Consider the following 19,241-nt stretch of genomic DNA (forward strand, 5'->3'; position numbering starts at 1 on the left):
CTGAATATCCTAAGGTTTCCAGCCAGCCCTGCCCCTCATGCATGGAGCTGGATAAGCTTCCCGGGCTCCCTTTTAGATAGCGGGGTACATTCAGAGACAGAGCCGCAGAGCTGAATATCCTAAGGTTTCCAGCCAGCCCTGCTCCTCATGCATGGAGCTGGATAAACTTCCCGGGCTCCCTTATAGATAGCGGGGTACATTCAGAGACAGAGCCGCACAGCTGAATATCCTAAGGTTTCCAGCCAGCCCTGCTCCTCATGCATGGAGCTGGATAAACTTCTCTGGCTCCCTTTTAGATAGCAGGGTACATTCAGAGACAGCGCCGCACAGCTGAATATCCTAAGGTTTCCAGCCAGCCCTGCTCCTCATGCATGGAGCTGGATAAACTTCTCTGGCTCCCTTTTAGATAGCGGGGTACATTCAGAGACAGAGCCACACAGCTGAATATCCTAAGGTTTCCAACCAGCCCTGCCCCTCATGCATGGAGCTGGATAAACTTCCCGGGCTCCCTTTTAGATAGCAGGGTACATTCAGAGACAGAGCTGCACAGCTGAATATCCTAAGGTTTCCAGCCAGCCCTGCTCCTCGGCCTGCCCCTCATGCATGGAGCTAGAGAAACTTCCCGGGCTCCCTTTTAGATAGCGGGGTACATTCAGAGACAGAGCCGCACAGCTGAATATCCTAAGGTTTCCAGCCAGCCCTGCTCTTCCTCCTGCCCCTCGTGCATGGAGCTGGATAAACTTCCCGGGCTCCCTTTTAGATAGCGGGGTACATTCAGAGACAGAGCCGCAGAGCTGAATATCCTAAGGTTTCCAGCCAGCCCTGCCCCTCATGCATGGAGCTGGATAAACTTCCCGGGCTCCCTTATAGATAGCGGGGTACATTGAGAGACAGAGCCGCACAGCTGAATATCCTAAGGTTTCCAGCCAGCCCTGCTCCTCATGCATGGAGCTGGATAAACTTCTCTGGCTCCCTTTTAGATAGCAGGGTACATTCAGAGACAGTGCCGCACAGCTGAACATCCTAAGGTTTCCAGCCAGCCCTGCTCCTCATGCATGGAGCTGGATAAACTTCCCTGGCTCCCTTTTAGATAGCGGGGTACATTCAGAGACAGAGCCGCACAGCTGAATATCCTAAGGTTTCCAGCCAGCCCTGCTCTTCCTCCTGCCCCTCGTGCATGGAGCTGGATAAACTTCCCGGGCTCCCTTTTAGATAGCGGGGTACATTCAGAGACAGAGCCGCACAGCTGAATATCCTAATGTTTCCAGCCAGCCCTGCTCCTCGGCCTGCCCCTCATGCATGGAGCTAGATAAACTTCTCTGGCTCCCTTTTAGATAGCGGGGTACATTCAGAGACAGAGCCGCACAGCTGAATATCCTAAGGTTTCCAGCCAGCCCTGCCCCTCATGCATGGAGCTGGATAAACTTCCCGGGCTCCCTTTTAGATAGCAGGGTACATTCAGAGATAGAGCTGCACAGCTGAATATCCTAAGGTTTCCAGCCAGCCCTGCTCCTCGGCCTGCCCCTCATGCATGGAGCTAGATAAACTTCCCGGGCTCCCTTTTAGATAGCGGGGTACATTCAGAGACAGAGCCGCACAGCTGAATATCCTAAGGTTTCCAGCCAGCCCTGCTCCTCGTGCATGGAGCTGGATAAACTTCCCGGGCTCCCTTTTAGATAGCGGGGTACATTCAGAGACAGAGCCGCAGAGCTGAATATCCTAAGGTTTCCAGCCAGCCCTGCTCCTCGTGCATGGAGCTGGATAAACTTCCCGGGCTCCCTTTTAGATAGCGGGGTACATTCAGAGAGAGAGAGACAGAGCCGCACAGCTGAACATCCTAAGGTTTCCAGCCAGCCCTGCTCTTCCTCCTGCCCCTCGTGCATGGAGCTGGATAAACTTCCCGGGCTCCCTTTTAGATAGCGGGGTACATTCAGAGACAGAGCCGCAGAGCTGAATATCCTAAGGTTTCCAGCCAGCCCTGCTCCTCGTGCATGGAGCTGGATAAACTTCCCGGGCTCCCTTTTAGATAGCGGGGTACATTCAGAGAGAGAGCCGCAGAGCTGAATATCCTAAGGTTTCCAGCCAGCCCTGCTCCTCGTGCATGGAGCTGGATAAACTTCCCGGGCTCCCTTTTAGATAGCGGGGTACATTCAGAGAGAGAGAGACAGAGCCGCACAGCTGAACATCCTAAGGTTTCCAGCCAGCCCTGCTCTTCCTCCTGCCCCTCGTGCATGGAGCTGGATAAACTTCCCGGGCTCCCTTTTAGATAGCAGGGTACATTCAGAGACAGAGCCGCAGAGCTGAATATCCTAAGGTTTCCAGCCAGCCCTGCTCCTCGTGCATGGAGCTGGATAAACTTCCCGGGCTCCCTTTTAGATAGCGGGGTACATTCAGAGACAGAGCCGCAGAGCTGAATATCCTAAGGTTTCCAGCCAGCCCTGCTCCTCGTGCATGGAGCTGGATAAACTTCCCGGGCTCCCTTTTAGATAGCGGGGTACATTCAGAGAGAGAGAGACAGAGCCGCACAGCTGAACATCCTAAGGTTTCCAGCCAGCCCTGCTCTTCCTCCTGCCCCTCGTGCATGGAGCTGGATAAACTTCCCGGGCTCCCTTTTAGATAGCGGGGTACATTCAGAGACAGAGCCGCAGAGCTGAATATCCTAAGGTTTCCAGCCAGCCCTGCTCCTCGTGCATGGAGCTGGATAAACTTCCCGGGCTCCCTTTTAGATAGCGGGGTACATTCAGAGACAGAGCAGCACAGCTGAACATCCTAAGGTTTCCAGCCAGCCCTGCTCCTCGGCCTGCCCCTCATGCATGGAGCTATATAAACTTCTCTGGCTCCCTTTTAGATAGCGGGGTACATTCAGAGAGAGAGAGACAGAGCCGCACAGCTGAACATCCTAAGGTTTCCAGCCAGCCCTGCTCCTCATGCATGGAGCTGGATAAACTTCCCGGGCTCCCTTTTAGATAGCGGGGTACATTCAGAGACAGAGCCGCACAGCTGAACATCCTAAGGTTTCCAGCCAGCCCTGCTCCTCATGCATGGAGCTATATAAACTTCTCTGGCTCCCTTTTAGATAGCGGGGTACATTCAGAGACAGCGCCGCACAGCTGAACATCCTAAGGTTTCCAGCCAGCCCTGCTCCTCATGCATGGAGCTGGATAAACTTCCCGGGCTCCCTTTTAGATAGCGGGGTACATTCAGAGACAGAGCCGCACAGCTGAATATCCTAAGGTTTCCAGCCAGCCCTGCTCCTCGGCCTGTCCCTCATGCATGGAGCTAGATAAACTTCTCTGGCTCCCTTTTAGATAGCGGGGTACATTCAGAGACAGAGCCGCACAGCTGAATATCCTAAGGTTTCCAGCCAGCCCTGCCCCTCATGCATGGAGCTGGATAAACTTCCCGGGCTCCCTTTTAGATAGCAGGGTACATTCAGAGACAGAGCTGCACAGCTGAATATCCTAAGGTTTCCAGCCAGCCCTGTTCCTCGGCCTGCCCCTCATGCATGGAGCTGGGCTGCAGCGTTATACAAAGGGGTTCGGTAATGAAAGCGTCTGGTTCTCATCTTATGGAGGAGGAAACACTGAGCCCATTGTTTGAAGAGATGGGGAGGAGGTGGGACAGAGGTGGGGGACGATCCTGGGAACTTCACCCTTCCCAGATCAGAATGGAGAAGAAAAGTGGCAGCTGTTCCCAGCTGACAGTGCCCCAGACTAGGAAAAAAAAAAGAAAGCAGCAGATGACAAAGTGAATTTTTCAAAGGGGAGGGAAGGACAAAGAAACCAAAGGATCAGTCAAAAGCTGACCCAAGTCTCTTACTTAAGTGTCTATGACAACCGCATTCTAAAAGCAGAGCAATCTCAGCGGCACCCTGCTTACGCCTGAATTGGGACTGGAGAGTAGCGTTGTCTTTGGTGAGCGAATCCCCTCCCTGCTCATGCATCCTATAACCTTAGACACACAGCGCTGATGTAATACACCGTGCGCTCATATTCTGGCACACAGTCACCTTACTCAGGCACTGATATATGAATTAACTCCCAATGTAATGAGCTGATGGATCAGGAGATTAAAAAATGAGCTAAAACGATTTGTGCAGATAAAACTGAAAAGGTGCATTAGACCTTGTGATGTTACATTTCATGCCATTGATCCCACCCTTTTGCTCCATCGCCTACAAGAACACGGGATATCAGGAGAAGTCTCGAAATGGTTTCAGTCAATGTTTAAAACTAGAAGCACCAGGGTTGGATTAATGGAAAATGCTCAAGCATCGAGTATCCAAGGTCTTTGGAGTCTCTGCCTTTATCTTGAAGCCATATGTAAGTTGTTGGCTGGCATCTGTGAGAGCTTCCAGACATATGCTGACAATATCTGAACAACTGTATCTGAACAACTTTGGCACCCACTGTTTAAAGTAAAATCTATTTCAAATTTATTTATGTGCCTATTTGTAAACCGTTGTGATGGTATATGACTTAACGACGGTATAGAAAAGTTTTTAAATAAAGAAATAAATATTCAGTTCTATGTCCAATTAGGGCTGAAACAACTGCTACGATTGCTGTTTGCAAGCCAGCAATTAAATCTTGGTTGACTGCAGACCTGCACATAATTTAGCAAAAACAGAAATATTGGTTACCCAGCAGCGGGACTCCATTCCAATTCCATCTCGTTTAACTGTTGACAATCTCCCTGCATGCTGAGCCTCGGAGTTAATAATGGACTCCCCAAATTAGATCTGCGGTGAGCGCTGGTGTGTCCCCTTACATCTCTATTACATCTGACTGATTTTCAAACTGCAGTCCTGCAATAATTATGCCTCTCCTTGACTACTGCAATAGTTTGTACCTAGGCCTATTGAGAACCACTATCAAATCAATACAGCTGTTGCAGAAAGCTGCTCAGGGTGCACGATAGGCAACATCTCTCTTCTGGTTTGTTCTGACTTCATTGCTTGCCAATTCAATCCAGGATTAGACTTAAAAACCACTTTGTTGGTGTTTGAGATGCACTAAATGTTCTTCCATGGATTAATAACTACTAGAAGTTTGCAACTACGCAAGTACCATCATGGCGATAAGCACGACTTGCTGGAACTCGGCAGTGGTCATTCTCATTAACTCCCTTCCATCTAACCTGAGATATGCACATACGTTTACAAGCTGTTTTATGCTTGAACTATAAATCCATGAGGAGTGTGTGTACTTCCACAATGAAAAACAAAAAGCGCAACGCACATCCCTCGTATGAATGATGTATGTATTTTACTGTTGTCTAAGGACAATACATTGAAATCGGCGGCTCAGTATGCTGCGGTAGTCAAAAAAAGCAATAATGTTAGGAATTCCTAACAGGAAGTATTAGGAAGGGAATGGCGAATAAAACAAATAATGTCATAATGCCTCTATTACTCCATGGCGAGACTGCACCTTAAGTACTGCGTTCAATTCTGGTTGCCACATCTCAAAAAAAGATATAGATGTACTGGAGAAGAGCAACCAAAATGATAAAGGTGATGGAGTAACTCCCCTATTAGGAAAGGCTAAAGAGAGCAGGGCTGTTCAGCTTGGAGATGACTGAGGGGGATATGATGGAGACCTACAAAATCAAGAACAAGCTAGAATGGGTAAATGTGAATCAGTCATTTACTCTTTCAGATAATAGAAGGACTAGGGGCACTCCATGAAGTTAGCAACTAGCACATTAAAAACAAATCTGAGAAAATTCTCTCACTCAACACACAATTAAACTCTGTAATTCATTGCCAGAGGCAGTGGTTAAGGCTGTTAACTTAGTTGGGTTTAGAAATAGTGAACAAGTGCCTGGAGGAGAAGTCCATAAATTGCTATCAGTGAAGTTGACATATGGAATAGCACCTGCTTATAACCAGCATTAGTAGCATGGGGGTCTATTTAATGCTTGAATACTTGCCAAATGCTTGTGTCCTGGACTGGCCACTGTTGTAAGCAGGATGCTGGGCTTGATGGACTCTCAGTCTCACCCAGTATGGCAATTATGTTCTTATGTAGTTAATAAGTTGATTGTTGTAAGTTGATTTTAAATAATTTTTTATGGTTTTATCTAATGTTGCTTCTGTTGAGAAATTACTACTTACCTGATAATTTCCTTTTCTTAGATCAGTCAGATGAAACCAGAATAAGGGGGTTATGTACCTCTACCAGCAGATGGAATCTGAGCAAGCTGACGTCACAGTAAATTTACCCCTGCAGTGACATCAGCCTGCCACTATTCTCTTCGAAAGCCAACTGTGGACAGACTAGCAAAACTTGATTTAAAACAGATAACCATTTCAGTACTCAGCCATCAGGAAACACTGAGCTCGGACAAGAAACATTAACACTAGTCTAGGGACTGGACTAAACTTACTAATAATCCCTGTAACAATAGTCACACAAAAGGACCATAGTGCAATTATTTGGCAGCCAAGGGATGGAAGCTGGATTCATCTGACTAAAGAACAATAAATTATCAGCTAAGTAGTAATTTCTCAGCATCCATAACAAGTGGGATGTACCCAAGCTACTCCTGAATAGGGCGAGAGACTGCCCGCGGTCCTGTCAAAACCCCATGTGCAAAGGCTGCCTCCTCCCGGGCTTGCACATCCAGACGATAATACCTGAAAAAGTGTGTAAGGAGGACACGGGAGGTAGCAACCTAACTTCTACCCATATTCTCTGTTGTAAACTATTTTGTACTATGTATGTAGAAAGTTGCAAATCAGAGACCAGGAAAATACATAGACAGTCCCCATTGACGTGATTAAGTGTACCTCAGTGCACCAGAAGGAAGCTCAAAGGCTCCAAGAAGGAACAAACAAACAATTGAAGTATTTCAAGCACCAGCAGTTAACTGAGAGCCTGAGATCCTAGCCAACATAACTCTAGCTTACAAGAGGAGCATTCTGTCATGCTAGGTGCAAGACAATCCCATCTGCAGAGATTTCTGATCCTATTAAAAATAATAATTTAAAAAAAAACCCTGAGGGGCAAAGCAGAAATGGAGGTCAAGCATTTAAGAACACAAGAACATGCCATACTGGGTCAGCCCAAGGGTCCATCAAGCCCAGCATCCTGTTTCCAACAGTGGCCAATCCAGGCCATAAGAACCTGGCAAGTACCCAAACACTAAGTCTATTCCATGTAACCATTGCTAATGGCAGTGGCTATTCTCTAAGTGAACTTAATAGCAGGTAATGGACTTCTCCTCCAAGAACTTATCCAATCCTTTTTTAAACACCGCTATACTAACTGCACTAACCACATCCAGAGTTTAATTGTGCGTTGAGTAAAAAATAACTTTCTCCGATTAGTTTTAAATGTGCCACATGCTAACTTCATGGAGTGCCCCCTAGTCTTTCTATTATCTGAAAGAGTAAATAACCGATTCACATCTACCCGTTCTAGACCTCTCATGATCTTAAAGACCTCTATCATATCCCCCCTCAGTCGTCTCTTCTCCAAGCTGAAAAGTCCTAACCTCTTTAGTCTTTCCTCATAGGGGAGCTGTTCCATCCCCTTTATCATTTTGGTAGCCCTTCTCTGTACCTTCCCCATCACAATTATATCTTTTTTGAGATGCGGCGACCAGAACTGTACACAGTATTCAAGGTGCGGTCTCACCATGGAGCGATACAGAGGCATTATGACATTTTCCATTTTATTCATCATTCCTTTTCTAATAATTCCGAACATTGTTTGCTTTTTTGACTGCTGCAGCACACTGAACTGACGATTTCAATGTGTTATCCACTATGACGCCTAGATCTCTTTCTTGGGTTGTAGCACCTAATATGGAACCCAACATTGTGTAACTATAGCATGGGTTATTTTTCCCTATATGTATCACCTTGCACTTATCCACATTAAATTTCATCTGCCATTTTGATGCCCAATTTTCCAGCCTCAAAGGTCTTCCTGCAATTTATCACAATCTGCTTGTGATTTAACTACTCTGAACAATTTTGTAGCAACTGCAAATTTGATTACTTCACTTGTCGCATTTCTTTCCAGATCATTTATAAATATATTGAAAAGTAAGGGTCCCAATACAGATCCCTGAGGCACTACACTGCCCACTCCCTTCCACTGAGAAAATTGCCCATTTAATCCTACTCTCTGTTTCCTGTCTTTTAGCCAGTTTGCAATCCACGAAAGGACATCGCCACCTATCCCATGACTTTTTACTTTTCCTAGAAGCCTCTCATGAGGAACTTTGTCAAACGCCTTCTGAAAATCCAAATATACTACATCTACCAGTTCACCTTTATCCACATGTTTATTAACTCCTTCATTCTGCCCCAATCCAGTTTTTGTGAATAAATCAGGAGTACTGTACTGACATATGCCTGATTATGTTGTGCATTAAAGCTGCAGGATCATAAACTTTGATTCTGGTTTAGAAAGTCACAAGTAACGGTGTGGCCCTGTAGTTAAGAGTCGTGCCACTGAAAACCCTTTGCTTCTCCCACAGCCACTCCTAACGACTTTGGGCAAGTCACTTCAGTCTCCATTGCCTTAGGCACAACTCAAGAGTGTAAATCTGCTTGGGCAGGCCCTGAATTGTAACTAGCCTTGACTTCAAATCTACATAAACTACATTTAAAAATCCAAATGCAAAATTTAAGCGGACTTACTACACCTGTTTGCTTGACTGCAGGAAGACACCCAAGCAATCATTAAATGAAATTTGGAAGCAGAGAGCCTGCACGGAAGCACCGCGGTGAGCATGCAATGTGCGCGTGCAGCAGGAGCGCTCTGCTCAGTGCAGCGTAACCAGCCTCTGTCTCTGCCCTGCATCTGCGCCCTTAGCACTATTTGCACATGGGACCTTCCCTGCTTCCTTTATTTCAGGGCTCTCTCCCTCATGCAATGTGCGCGTGCAGCAGGAGCGCTCTCCTCAGTGCAGCGTAACCAGCCTCTGTCTCTGCCCTGCATCCTTAGCACTATTTGCACATGGGACCTTCCCTGCTTCCTTTATTTCAGGGCTCTCTCCCTCATGCAATGTGCGCGTGCAGCAGGAGCGCTCTGCTCAGTGCAGCGTAACCAGCCTCTGTCTCCAGATGTGTCCTGCATCTGCATCCTTAGCACTATTTGCACATGGAACCTTCCCTGCTTCCTTTATTTCAGGGTCTCTCCCTCATGCAATGTGCGCGTGCAGCAGGAGCGCTCTGCTCAGTGCAGCGTAACCAGCCTCTGTCTCTGCCCTGCATCTGCACCCTTAACACTATTTGCACATGGGACCTTCCCTGCTTCCTTTATTTCAGGGTCTCTCCCTCATGCAATGTGCGCGTGCAGCAGGAGCGCTCTGCTCAGTGCAGCGTAACCAGCCTCTGTCTCTGCCCTGCATCTGCACCCTTAACACTATTTGCACATGGGACCTTCCCTGCTTCCTTTATTTCAGGGCTCTCTCTCTCATGCAATGTGCGCGTGCAGCAGGAGCGCTCCCCTCAGTGCAGCGTAACCAGCCTCTGTCTCTGCCCTGCATCCTTAGCACTATTTGCACATGGGACCTTCCCTGCTTCCTTTATTTCAGGGCTCTCTCCCTCATGCAATGTGCGCGTGCAGCAGGAGCGCTCTGCTCAGTGCAGCGTAACCAGCCTCTGTCTCCAGATGTGTCCTACATCTGCATCCTTAGCACTATTTGCACATGGGACCTTCCTTGCTTCCTTTATTTCAGGGCTCTCTCCCTCATGCAATGTGCGCGTGCAGCAGGAGCGCTCTGCTCAGTGCAGCGTAACCAGCCTCTGTCTCCAGATGTGTCCTGCATCTGCATCCTTAGCACTATTTGCACATGGAACCTTCCCTGCTTCCTTTATTTCAGGGCTCTCTCCCTCATGCAATGTGCGCGTGCAGCAGGAGCGCTCTGCTCAGTGCAGCGTAACCAGCCTCTGTCTCCAGATGTGTCCTGCATCTGCATCCTTAGCACTATTTGCACATGGAACCTTCCCTGCTTCCTTTATTTCAGGGCTCTCTCCCTCTTTGGAAAAGTTTCTTTCTTTCCGACGGTTTCTCTTCCCCGTCGCCTACTCACCAGTGTCCTGGCGGAACTGCTGCATGGACTGCAGGTCCAGGACGTAGGGCAGCAGCGCCTCATCTACCCGGCCGAGGGCCACGCAGGGGACGCGGGAGCTGACCCCGATCACCGACTCGATGTGGTGGCTCACGAGCGGACTGTACGGTCTCCAGCGGCCGCGCTCGTTCCGCCATTCCCACACAACTGCCGCCGACTCCAATAACATCTCCCCGGCCGAGCGGCTCACGAGGCGCACCAGCTCATTCCCCCGCGCGAGGCAGCGATGGAACTACTATCCCAACCGACGCCCCCACGTCCCCAACGTTCATCCTTACCCCGCCCAGCGGGCCTCCAGTCCCCGCCCCCACATATTCAACGTTCATCCTTACTCCGCCTACCAGGCCTCCAGTCCCCGCCCCTACATACCCAACGTTCATCCTTACCCCGCCCACCATGCCTCCAGTCCCCGCTCCCACATGCCAAGGGTGCATCATTGCCCCACCCAGCGGGCCTCCAGTCCCCGCCCCCACATATTCAACGTTCATCCTTACCCTGCCCACCAGGCCTCCAGCCCCCGCCCCCACATGCCAAGGGTGCATCATTGCCCCACCCAGCGGGCCTCCAGTCCCCGCCCCCACATATTCAACGTTCATCCTTACCCTGCCCACCAGGCCTCCACTCCCGGCCCCCATATACCCAACCTTCAGCCTTACCCCGCCCACCAGGCCTCCAGTCCCCGCTCCCACATACCCAACATTCATCTTTACCCCGCCCCACCAGTCCCCGCCCCCACATATTCAACGTTCATCCTTACCCCGCCCATCGGGCCTCCAGTCCCCACCCCTACATATTCAACGTGCGCCCTTACCCCGCCCACCGGGCCTCCAGGCCCCGCCCCTACATACCCAACGTTCATCCTTACCCCGCCCACCATGCCTCCAGTCCCCGCCCCCACGTATCAACGTGCACCCTTACCCCGCCCCACCAGTCCCCGTCCCCACATGCCAAGCGTGCATCATTACCCCGCCCAGCGGGCCTCCAGTCCCCGCCCCCACACATTCAACGTTCATCCTTACCCCGCCCACCGGGCCTCCAGTCCCCGCTCCCACATACCCAGCGTTCATCCTTACCCCGCCCACCGGGCCTCCAGTCCCCGCCCCCACATAACCAACGTTCATCCTTACCCCGCCCACCGGGCCTCCAGTCATCACCCCCACATATTCAACGTGCGCCCATTCCCCGCCCCTACATTCACAACGTTCAAACTTACCCCGTCACCAGGCTTCCAGTCCCCGCCCCCACGTATTCAACGTGCGCCCTTACCCCGCCCACCAGGCCTCCAGCCCCCGCATACCCAACGTTCAGCCTTACCCCGCCCACCAGTCCCCGCCCCCACATATTCAACGTGCACCCTTACCCCGCCCACCAGGCCTCCAGCCCCCCGCATGCCAAGCGTGCATCATTACCCCGCCCAGCGGGTCTCCAGTCCCCGCCCCCACATACCCAACGTTCATCCTTACCCCGCCCACCGGGCCTCCAGTCCCCGCCCCCACATACCCAATCTTCAGCCTTACCCCGCCCACCGGGCCTCCAGTCCCCGCCCCCACATACCCAACGTTCATCCTCACCCCGCCCACAGGGCCTCCAGTCCCCGCCCCCACATACCAAACGTTCCTTACCCCGCCCAGCGGGCCTCCAGTCATCGCCCCCACATATTCAACGTGCGCCCATTCCCCGCCCCTACATTCACAACGTTCAGCCTTACCCCGCCCACCAGTCCCCGCCCCCACATATTCAACGTACGCCCTTACCCCGCCCACCGAGCCTCCAGTCCCCGCCCTACATACCCAACGTTTATCCTTACCCCGCCCACCAGTCCCCGCCCCCACATATTCAACGTGCACCCTTACCCCGCCCACCAGGCCTCCAGCCCCCCGCATGCCAAGCGTGCATCATTACCCCGCCCAGCGGGCCTCCAGTCCCCGCCCCCACATACCCAACGTTCATCCTTACCCCGCCCACCGGGCCTCCAGTCCCCGCCCCCACATACCCAACGTTCATCCTCACCCCGCCCACAGGGCCTCCAGTCCCCGCCCCCACATTACCAAACGTTCCTTACCCCGCCCAGCGGGCCTCCAGTCATCGCCCCCACATACCAAACGTTCCTTACCCCGCCCAGCGGGCCTCCAGTCATCGCCCCCACATATTCAACGTGCGCCCATTCCCCGCCCCTACATTCACAACGTTCAGCCTTACCCCGCCACCAGTCCCCGCCCCCCACATATTCAACGTACGCCCTTACCCCGCCCACCGAGCCTCCAGTCCCCGCCCTACATACCCAATGTTTATCCTTACCCCGCCCCACCAGTCCCCCGCCCCCACATATTCAACGTGCACCCTTACCCCGCCCACCAGGCCTCCAGCCCCCCGCATGCCAAGCGTGCATCATTACCCCGCCCAGCGGGCCTCCAGTCCCCGCCCCCACATACCCAACGTTCATCCTTACCCCGCCCAGCGGGCCTCCAGTCCCCGCCCCCACATATTCAACGTTCATCCTTACCCCGCCCACCAGGCCTCCAATCCCGGCCCCCACATACCCAATCTTCAGCCTTACCCCGCCCACCAGGCCTCCAATCCCCGCCCCTACATACCCAACGTTCATCCTTACCCCGCCCACCGGGCCTCCAGTCCCCGCCCCCACATACCAAACGTTCCTTACCCCGCCCAGCGGGCCTCCAGTCCCCGCCCCCACATACCCAACGTTCATCCTTACCCCGCCCACCGGGCCTCCAGTCCCCGCCCCACATCCCACCAGGCCTCCAGCCCCCCGCATGCCAAGCGTGCATCATTACCCCGCCCACCGGGCCTCCAGTCCCCGCCCCCACATACCAAACGTTCCTTACCCCGCCCAGCGGGCCTCCAGTCATCGCCCCCACATATTCAACGTGCGCCCATTCCCCGCCCCTACATTCACAACGTTCAAACTTACCCCGCCACCAGGCTTCCAGTCCCCGCCCCCACGTATTCAACGTGCGCCCTTAACCCGCCCACCAGGCCTCCAGCCCCCGCCCCCACATACCCAACGTTCAGCCTTACCCCGCCCACCAGTCCCCGCCCCCACATATTCAACGTACGCCCTTACCTCGCCCACCGAGCCTCCAGTCCCCGCCCTACATACCCAACGTTCATCCTTACCCCGCCCACCAGTCCCCGCCCCCACATATTCAACGTGCACCCTTACCCCGCCCAGCGGGCCTCCAGTCCCCGCCCCCACATACCCAACGTTCATCCTCACCCCGCCCACAGGGCCTCCAGTCCCCGCCCCCACATACCAAACGTTCCTTACCCCGCCCAGCGGGCCTCAGTCATCGCCCCCACATATTCAACGTGCGCCCATTCCCCGCCCCTACATTCACAACGTTCAAACTTACCCCGCCACCAGGCTTCCAGTCCCCGCCCCCACGTATTCAACGTGCGCCCTTACCCCGCCCACCAGGCCTCCAGCCCCCGCCCCCACATACCAACGTTCATCCTTACCCCGCCCACCAGTCCCCGCCCCCACATATTCAACGCGCACCCTTACCCCGCCCACCAGGCCTCCAGCCCCCTGCATGCCAAGCGTGCATCATTACCCCGCCCAGCGGGCCTCCAGTCCCCGCCCCCACATATTCAACGTTCATCCTTACCCCGCCCACCAGGCCTCCAATCCCGGCCCCCACATACCCAATCTTCAGCCTTACCCCGCCCACCGGGCCTCCAGTCCCCGCCCCCACATACCAAACGTTCCTTACCCCGCCCAGCGGGCCTCCAGTGCCTCCAGTCCCCGCCCCCACATACCGAACGTTCCTTACCCCGCCCAGCGGGCCTTCAGTCCCCGCCTCCACATATTCAACGTAAACTGTTATTTTTTTTAAACTTGCTTGCAGCTGATGTAACTTTCCCTTGTAAGAAGTTGCAGGCAGGGGAGGATCAAAGCTCACCTTGTCAATCATTCACTGGCAGCAGCTCTCTAATTGGTGGGGTAGGTGGGGCCATGGACCCAGTGGCCCAGCCCTTTCTGAAGCTCCTGCCCGATAGGCTGTAAGCCTGAGCATGTGCAGAAGCCTTTTCTGTTTCTTGCATGTGTCCGGGCAGCCGATTGGTGCAGCAGCAAGCAGGAAAATGTAATCTGATTGGTCCCTCGCCTGGCTCCCATTTTCTAAATTCTATCTGGGCTGCTTGCTTGCAGGGGATTTTGCAGTAATCGGTTACACGGCGTTACTGGGCTTTGTGCAACGGAGGGCAAAGCCCTATTTGTATCTCTCTCTTCTGAGCTATGGGACGCCACCTTGCTGGAGCGGAGTCTGCAGAGCTGCTATCAGCGAGGAGAGGGAAGGGGAGCCAGCAGAATCCGTCTCGTAGGAAGCATCAGGTAGGAGTAACGAAGCGACATTGGGCAGATAGCAGTGGCTGGAGGATGAATGGAGGAGGCAGAGTGGGAAGTGGAGAGACTATGGAAGGTGAGGGGAAGAGGATGAAGGAGAGATGGGGAAAGTGATGAGAAGGGATGGTGCGGGGGCAGAGGGGAAAGGAGAGGCATGTGGTGAAAGGCAAGAGACATTTTGGTTCCAACATGCATTTTGCACAGATGCCACTTAATTAGTCATTGAGTGTTAGGTAGTTTTTGGCAGTTTCTCATGTTGGTATTTTTCTGTTCTTATAAGTTTTTTTTATTTTAGTTTTTTTTTTTAATGTGTTTGTGTATGTTTTTTGTTCCCTGCTGACAACTTTGGAGTATGTGGGTTACAAATCTTTTAATTTCTTAGCATCTAGACAGGTGAATCCAGAACCAGTGGGTTATGCACCTCTACCAGCAGATGGAGCAAAGCTTGATAACACATATATTAGTCATAGAAACATAGAAATGACGGCAGAAGAAGACCAAACAGCCCATCCAATCTGCCCAGCAAGCTTTTGCATTTTTTTTCTCATACTTATATATATAGAAATGAAATGACGGCAGAAGAAGACCAAACGGCCCATCCAGTCTGCCCAGCAAGCTTCACACACTTTTTTCTCTCATACTTATCTGTTTCTCTTAGCTCTTGGTTCTATTTCCCTTCCACCCCCACCATTAATGTAGAGAGCAGTGATGGAGCTGCATCCAAGTGAAATATCTAGCTTGATAAGTTAGGGGTAGTAGGGGTAGTAACCGCCGCAATAAGCAAGCTACACCCATGCTTATTTGTTTTATCTGATTCTCTTGGCTCTTAGTAACCTTTTTTATTCTATTTCCCTTCCACCCCGGCCATTAATGTAGAGAGCAGTGTCGGAACTGCATCTAAGTGAAATAGCTTAATTACAGGTCAATACAGTAAAGTGCGGCCGCGGTTACCCTGCTTCTAACCCGCTTTCTACTCACAATTTGGCCGCGTTAGTCCAACCTGCGATTCACTATCCCTTTTAACCCATCCTTACCGCTTCTTTAAATCAACGGGTAACCCTTTCTGCCCGCGGCATGTATATGAGATGTAAACGATCGGATTAGCTATTCCCTCGCATACAGTAACGCGCGCCTCGATTATCGCTTTTTAAACCTGCAGTTTTGCAGCGCTTTTAACCTACTAATTTACCGCCTACCCTTACCCCTGCGTTAGAGGCAGGGATAAGGGTAGGCGGCAAACTTTCCCCCAGCCCTCGCTCACCTGCCCTGGCCGCGTCCATGGGTGCTGGTCTCCGGGGCAGCCCCAGTCCTCTCTCCCCTCCTTCCGAAGCAACTTTAACCAAAAGAAAACCTAAAAACCTAAAATCCCCTCCTCCCGAAGCAAGATGCAGGGCGAAAAGCGACTCGACATGTAAAGTATTGTGAATAAGTGTAACCAAAGTTAACTTACTTTTTCTTTCTTTCAGCCCTCTCTGCCCTCCTCCGGAGGCGCGCACCGCGGCTCCCCTGCCTCCCGGGGGCAGCCGGCGGCGAAAGCGGCTTCCAGCGGCCCCACCGGCGAAGACGGATGAACGCACGGCGCTCAAGCCAGCGAAAGCACATGAACGGGCGTGCGTGACGTCACGGCGTACGTTCATACGCTTCGCTGGCTTGAGCGCCGTGCACTACGGGCGTGTGTTCGTCCGTCTTCGCCGGCGGGGGCCGCTGGAAGCCGCTTTCGCTGCCGGCTGCCCCCGGGAGGCAGGGGAGCCGCGGTGCACACCTCCGGAGGAGGGCAGAGAGGGCTGAAAGAAAGAAAAAGTAAGTTAACTTTGGTTACACTTATTCACAATACTTTACATGTCGAGTCGCTTTTCGCCTGCCTTGCTTCGGGAGGAGGGGATTTTAGGTTTTTAGGTTTTCTTTTGGTTAAGGTTGGGATCCACTTCCTGGTACCTGTCATTTGGAATGACAGGTACCAGCGCACCCAGGATACTGTATAGGCGCTGTATAGCGCCTATACAGTAAAATGGATTGCGCTTCATGGACGCGCGTTGGACGCGGCTTGCATTTGCATGCCATTTAAATAGAGTATCGAGCGGTATGTGATCCGAACTGTGCGTGCGGCAAACGCCGGTGCGCCCGGCCCTAACGCACCTCTTTCTACCGCACCTTACTGTATCGGCCCGTTAGGGGTATTAACCTCCGCAATAAGCAAGCTACACCCATGCTTATCTGTTTATCCAGACTATGTAATTCAGTCCTTGTTGGTTGTTGCCAGAATATAGATCCACGTTTCTTCATTCCCCCCTGCCGTTGAAGCAGAGAGCTATGCTGGATATGCATTGAAAGCGAAGTATCAGGCTTATTTGGTTTGGGGTAGTAACTGCCGTAACAAGCAAGCTACTCCCCGCTTTTTTTTGTGAATGCAAATCCTTTTTTCAACATTTCCTCTTGCCGTTGAAGCTTAGAGCAATGTTGGAGTTGCATTAACCGTGTGTATGTTTATTAAATAAGGGTATTATTATCTCCAGGTAGTAGCCGTCGTTCCCGTGAGCCACCCATTCTTCATTGACATCCTCTAGACCAGTGGTTCTCAACCTTTTTTTGGCCGGGACACACCTGACAAATGGTTCTCATATGCGTGACACACTGAACATGTGACCATCACGGGGCTAAGTGTAAACATGCACTCTGCATCCACAGGACTCCCCTCAACCCTCAGCAATGAGTGCAGAGCAGATCTAGGGCATAACCCGTACAACTCACCATACAAAAAAAAGATATTCTGGTTCTGATGACATCTCAGTAAAAGCAAAACAAACTCCCTTTACTACCAGGCACAATAGCCTTCCTTATGAAAAGACAGTAATTTACCACTAATGCATATCCTATTGAGAAAACACATCAAATAAGATTGATACAAATGCCTACATGCTAGTAAAACACCTCACTTTGGTCACACACCCAGAACTGACCTTCACCAAGTACAGAAAAAACACAAATTATAAATATGGAGACAAACTGGAACGGAAAACCAAAAAAGCCACTCTGCATACAGTGCGAACCTGGAGAAATGGAAAGAGAAATATAGCACCTAACAGACTCAGGATTTGCAATAATGCACACAAACTAACCTGCACAAAGTTACACCTGTATTACGGAACACACGCAAACAGTAACAACCCTATCTAAGAAATACAACTATTAAACCAGGCCCTAAACACTAAAACATTTCCTATTGGGAAAACAGAATAAGCCAAGCTGCTACAGAGCCCCACACAGAAATCATTGTAAAGTTATAACAAAAATGTTACAAAGCAGCTGCTGAACAGAATAATATTCAATTAAATACTCATAAAAATTATTAAAACATGTCCAAATATCAATAAAATATTTCAAAACAGCAGACATCGCATAATACCCAATAATTAAAATGGCAGTCAATCAAGAAAAATAAATTTAAAAAGCCACCTTTACTTACCTTCTCCAGCAACTCTCCTACTCCTTTCCCTTCCAGGCCAATAGCACTAACCAGAAGCAGCAAGGGCTGCTGAAGCTCTGTCCTCAATCTTCTTCCTTAGCACCCACAACCAGTCACTCACAACACACACACACCCCCAAATAGACCCCACGACCAGTCTCGGTTTCTTTCACACCAGTCATCTTCCTGACCAGTTTCTCTCTCTCACACAGAAACACATCACCTCCCTGACCAGTCTCGCTCTCTCAATCACACTTATGTTCTCTTATATACAAGCTCTCAATCACACACAAAAGCTCTTACACCCATTCACACCAGCTCTCACCCAGGCTTCCATTCACACCCCTACACACAAGCTCTCACCCAAGCACCCATTCACACCCAATGACACACGCTCTCACCCAGGTACCCATTCACACCCACAGACACAAGCTCTCCCCCAAGTACCCATTCACACCCTCCGACACAAGCTCTCCCCCAAGTACCCATTCACACCCTCCGACACAAGCTCTCCCCCAGGCACCCATTCACACCCACAGACACAAGCTCTCACCCAGGCACCCATTCACACCCACAAACACAAGCTCTCACCCAGGCACCCATTCACACCCACAGACACAAGCTTTCACCCAGGCACCCATCACACCCACAACACAACTTTCACCAGGCACCATTCCAACCCACAGACACAAGCTTTCACCCAGGCACCCATTCACACCCACAGACACAAGCTCTCACCCAGGCACCCATTCACACCCACAGACACAAGCTCTCACCCAGGCATCCATTCACACCCACAGACACAAGCTCTCACCCAGGCACCCATTCACACCCTCAGACACAAGCTCTCACCCAGGCACCCATTCACACCCTCAGACACAAGCTCTCACCCAGGCACCCATTCACACCCTCAGACACAAGCTCTCACCCAGGCACCCATTCACACCCTCAGACACAAGCTCTCCACCAGGCACCCATTCACACCCACAGACACAAGCTTTCACCCAGGCATTCATTCACACCCTCAGACACAAGCTCTCACCCAGGCACCCATTCACACCCACAGACACAAGCTCTCACCAAAAATAACTTCTTCCTTCATTGCAGGGATAGGCTCCGGTTCCGCCGTGGCTTTAATCCGGCGGGCCTTCTTTTTTCGGCGCCACGGGGATGGGCACCTCAGTCAGAGGTCGGGTTTCCTCTTCGTCGCTAGGGGTCGGGTTTTCCTCTTCACCGCTACGGGGCTGGGCTCCCGTAGCGGCCTTGCACCGTCGGGGTTGGGTTTTCTCTTCACCGCTACGGGGCTGGGCTCCCGTAGCG

The 19,241-nt window shown here is 51.6% G+C and overlaps 2 protein-coding genes across 2 annotated transcripts in view; one reads left to right on the top strand and one right to left on the bottom strand.

Annotated features, from left to right (window-relative positions):
- The window catches only part of DTX4 (deltex E3 ubiquitin ligase 4), a 59,789-nt gene extending 49,437 nt beyond the window's left edge, over positions 1–10,352 (bottom strand). The window contains exon 1 of the mRNA XM_029575756.1: positions 10,054–10,352. Within this exon, the coding sequence (XP_029431616.1) occupies positions 10,054–10,261 (208 nt within the window). The 5' untranslated portion in view covers positions 10,262–10,352. The remainder of the gene's footprint in view (positions 1–10,053) is intronic.
- Positions 10,353–14,108: 3,756 nt separating this feature from the next.
- CENPQ (centromere protein Q) overlaps positions 14,109–19,241 on the top strand; it is a 39,354-nt gene continuing 34,221 nt past the window's right edge. Inside the window, exon 1 of the mRNA XM_029574460.1 lies at positions 14,109–14,446. Within this exon, the coding sequence (XP_029430320.1) occupies positions 14,351–14,446 (96 nt within the window). The 5' untranslated portion in view covers positions 14,109–14,350. The remainder of the gene's footprint in view (positions 14,447–19,241) is intronic.

Source organism: Rhinatrema bivittatum, chromosome 13, assembly GCF_901001135.1.
Source record: "Rhinatrema bivittatum chromosome 13, aRhiBiv1.1, whole genome shotgun sequence".
Classification (NCBI taxonomy): Eukaryota; Metazoa; Chordata; class Amphibia; order Gymnophiona; family Rhinatrematidae; genus Rhinatrema; species Rhinatrema bivittatum.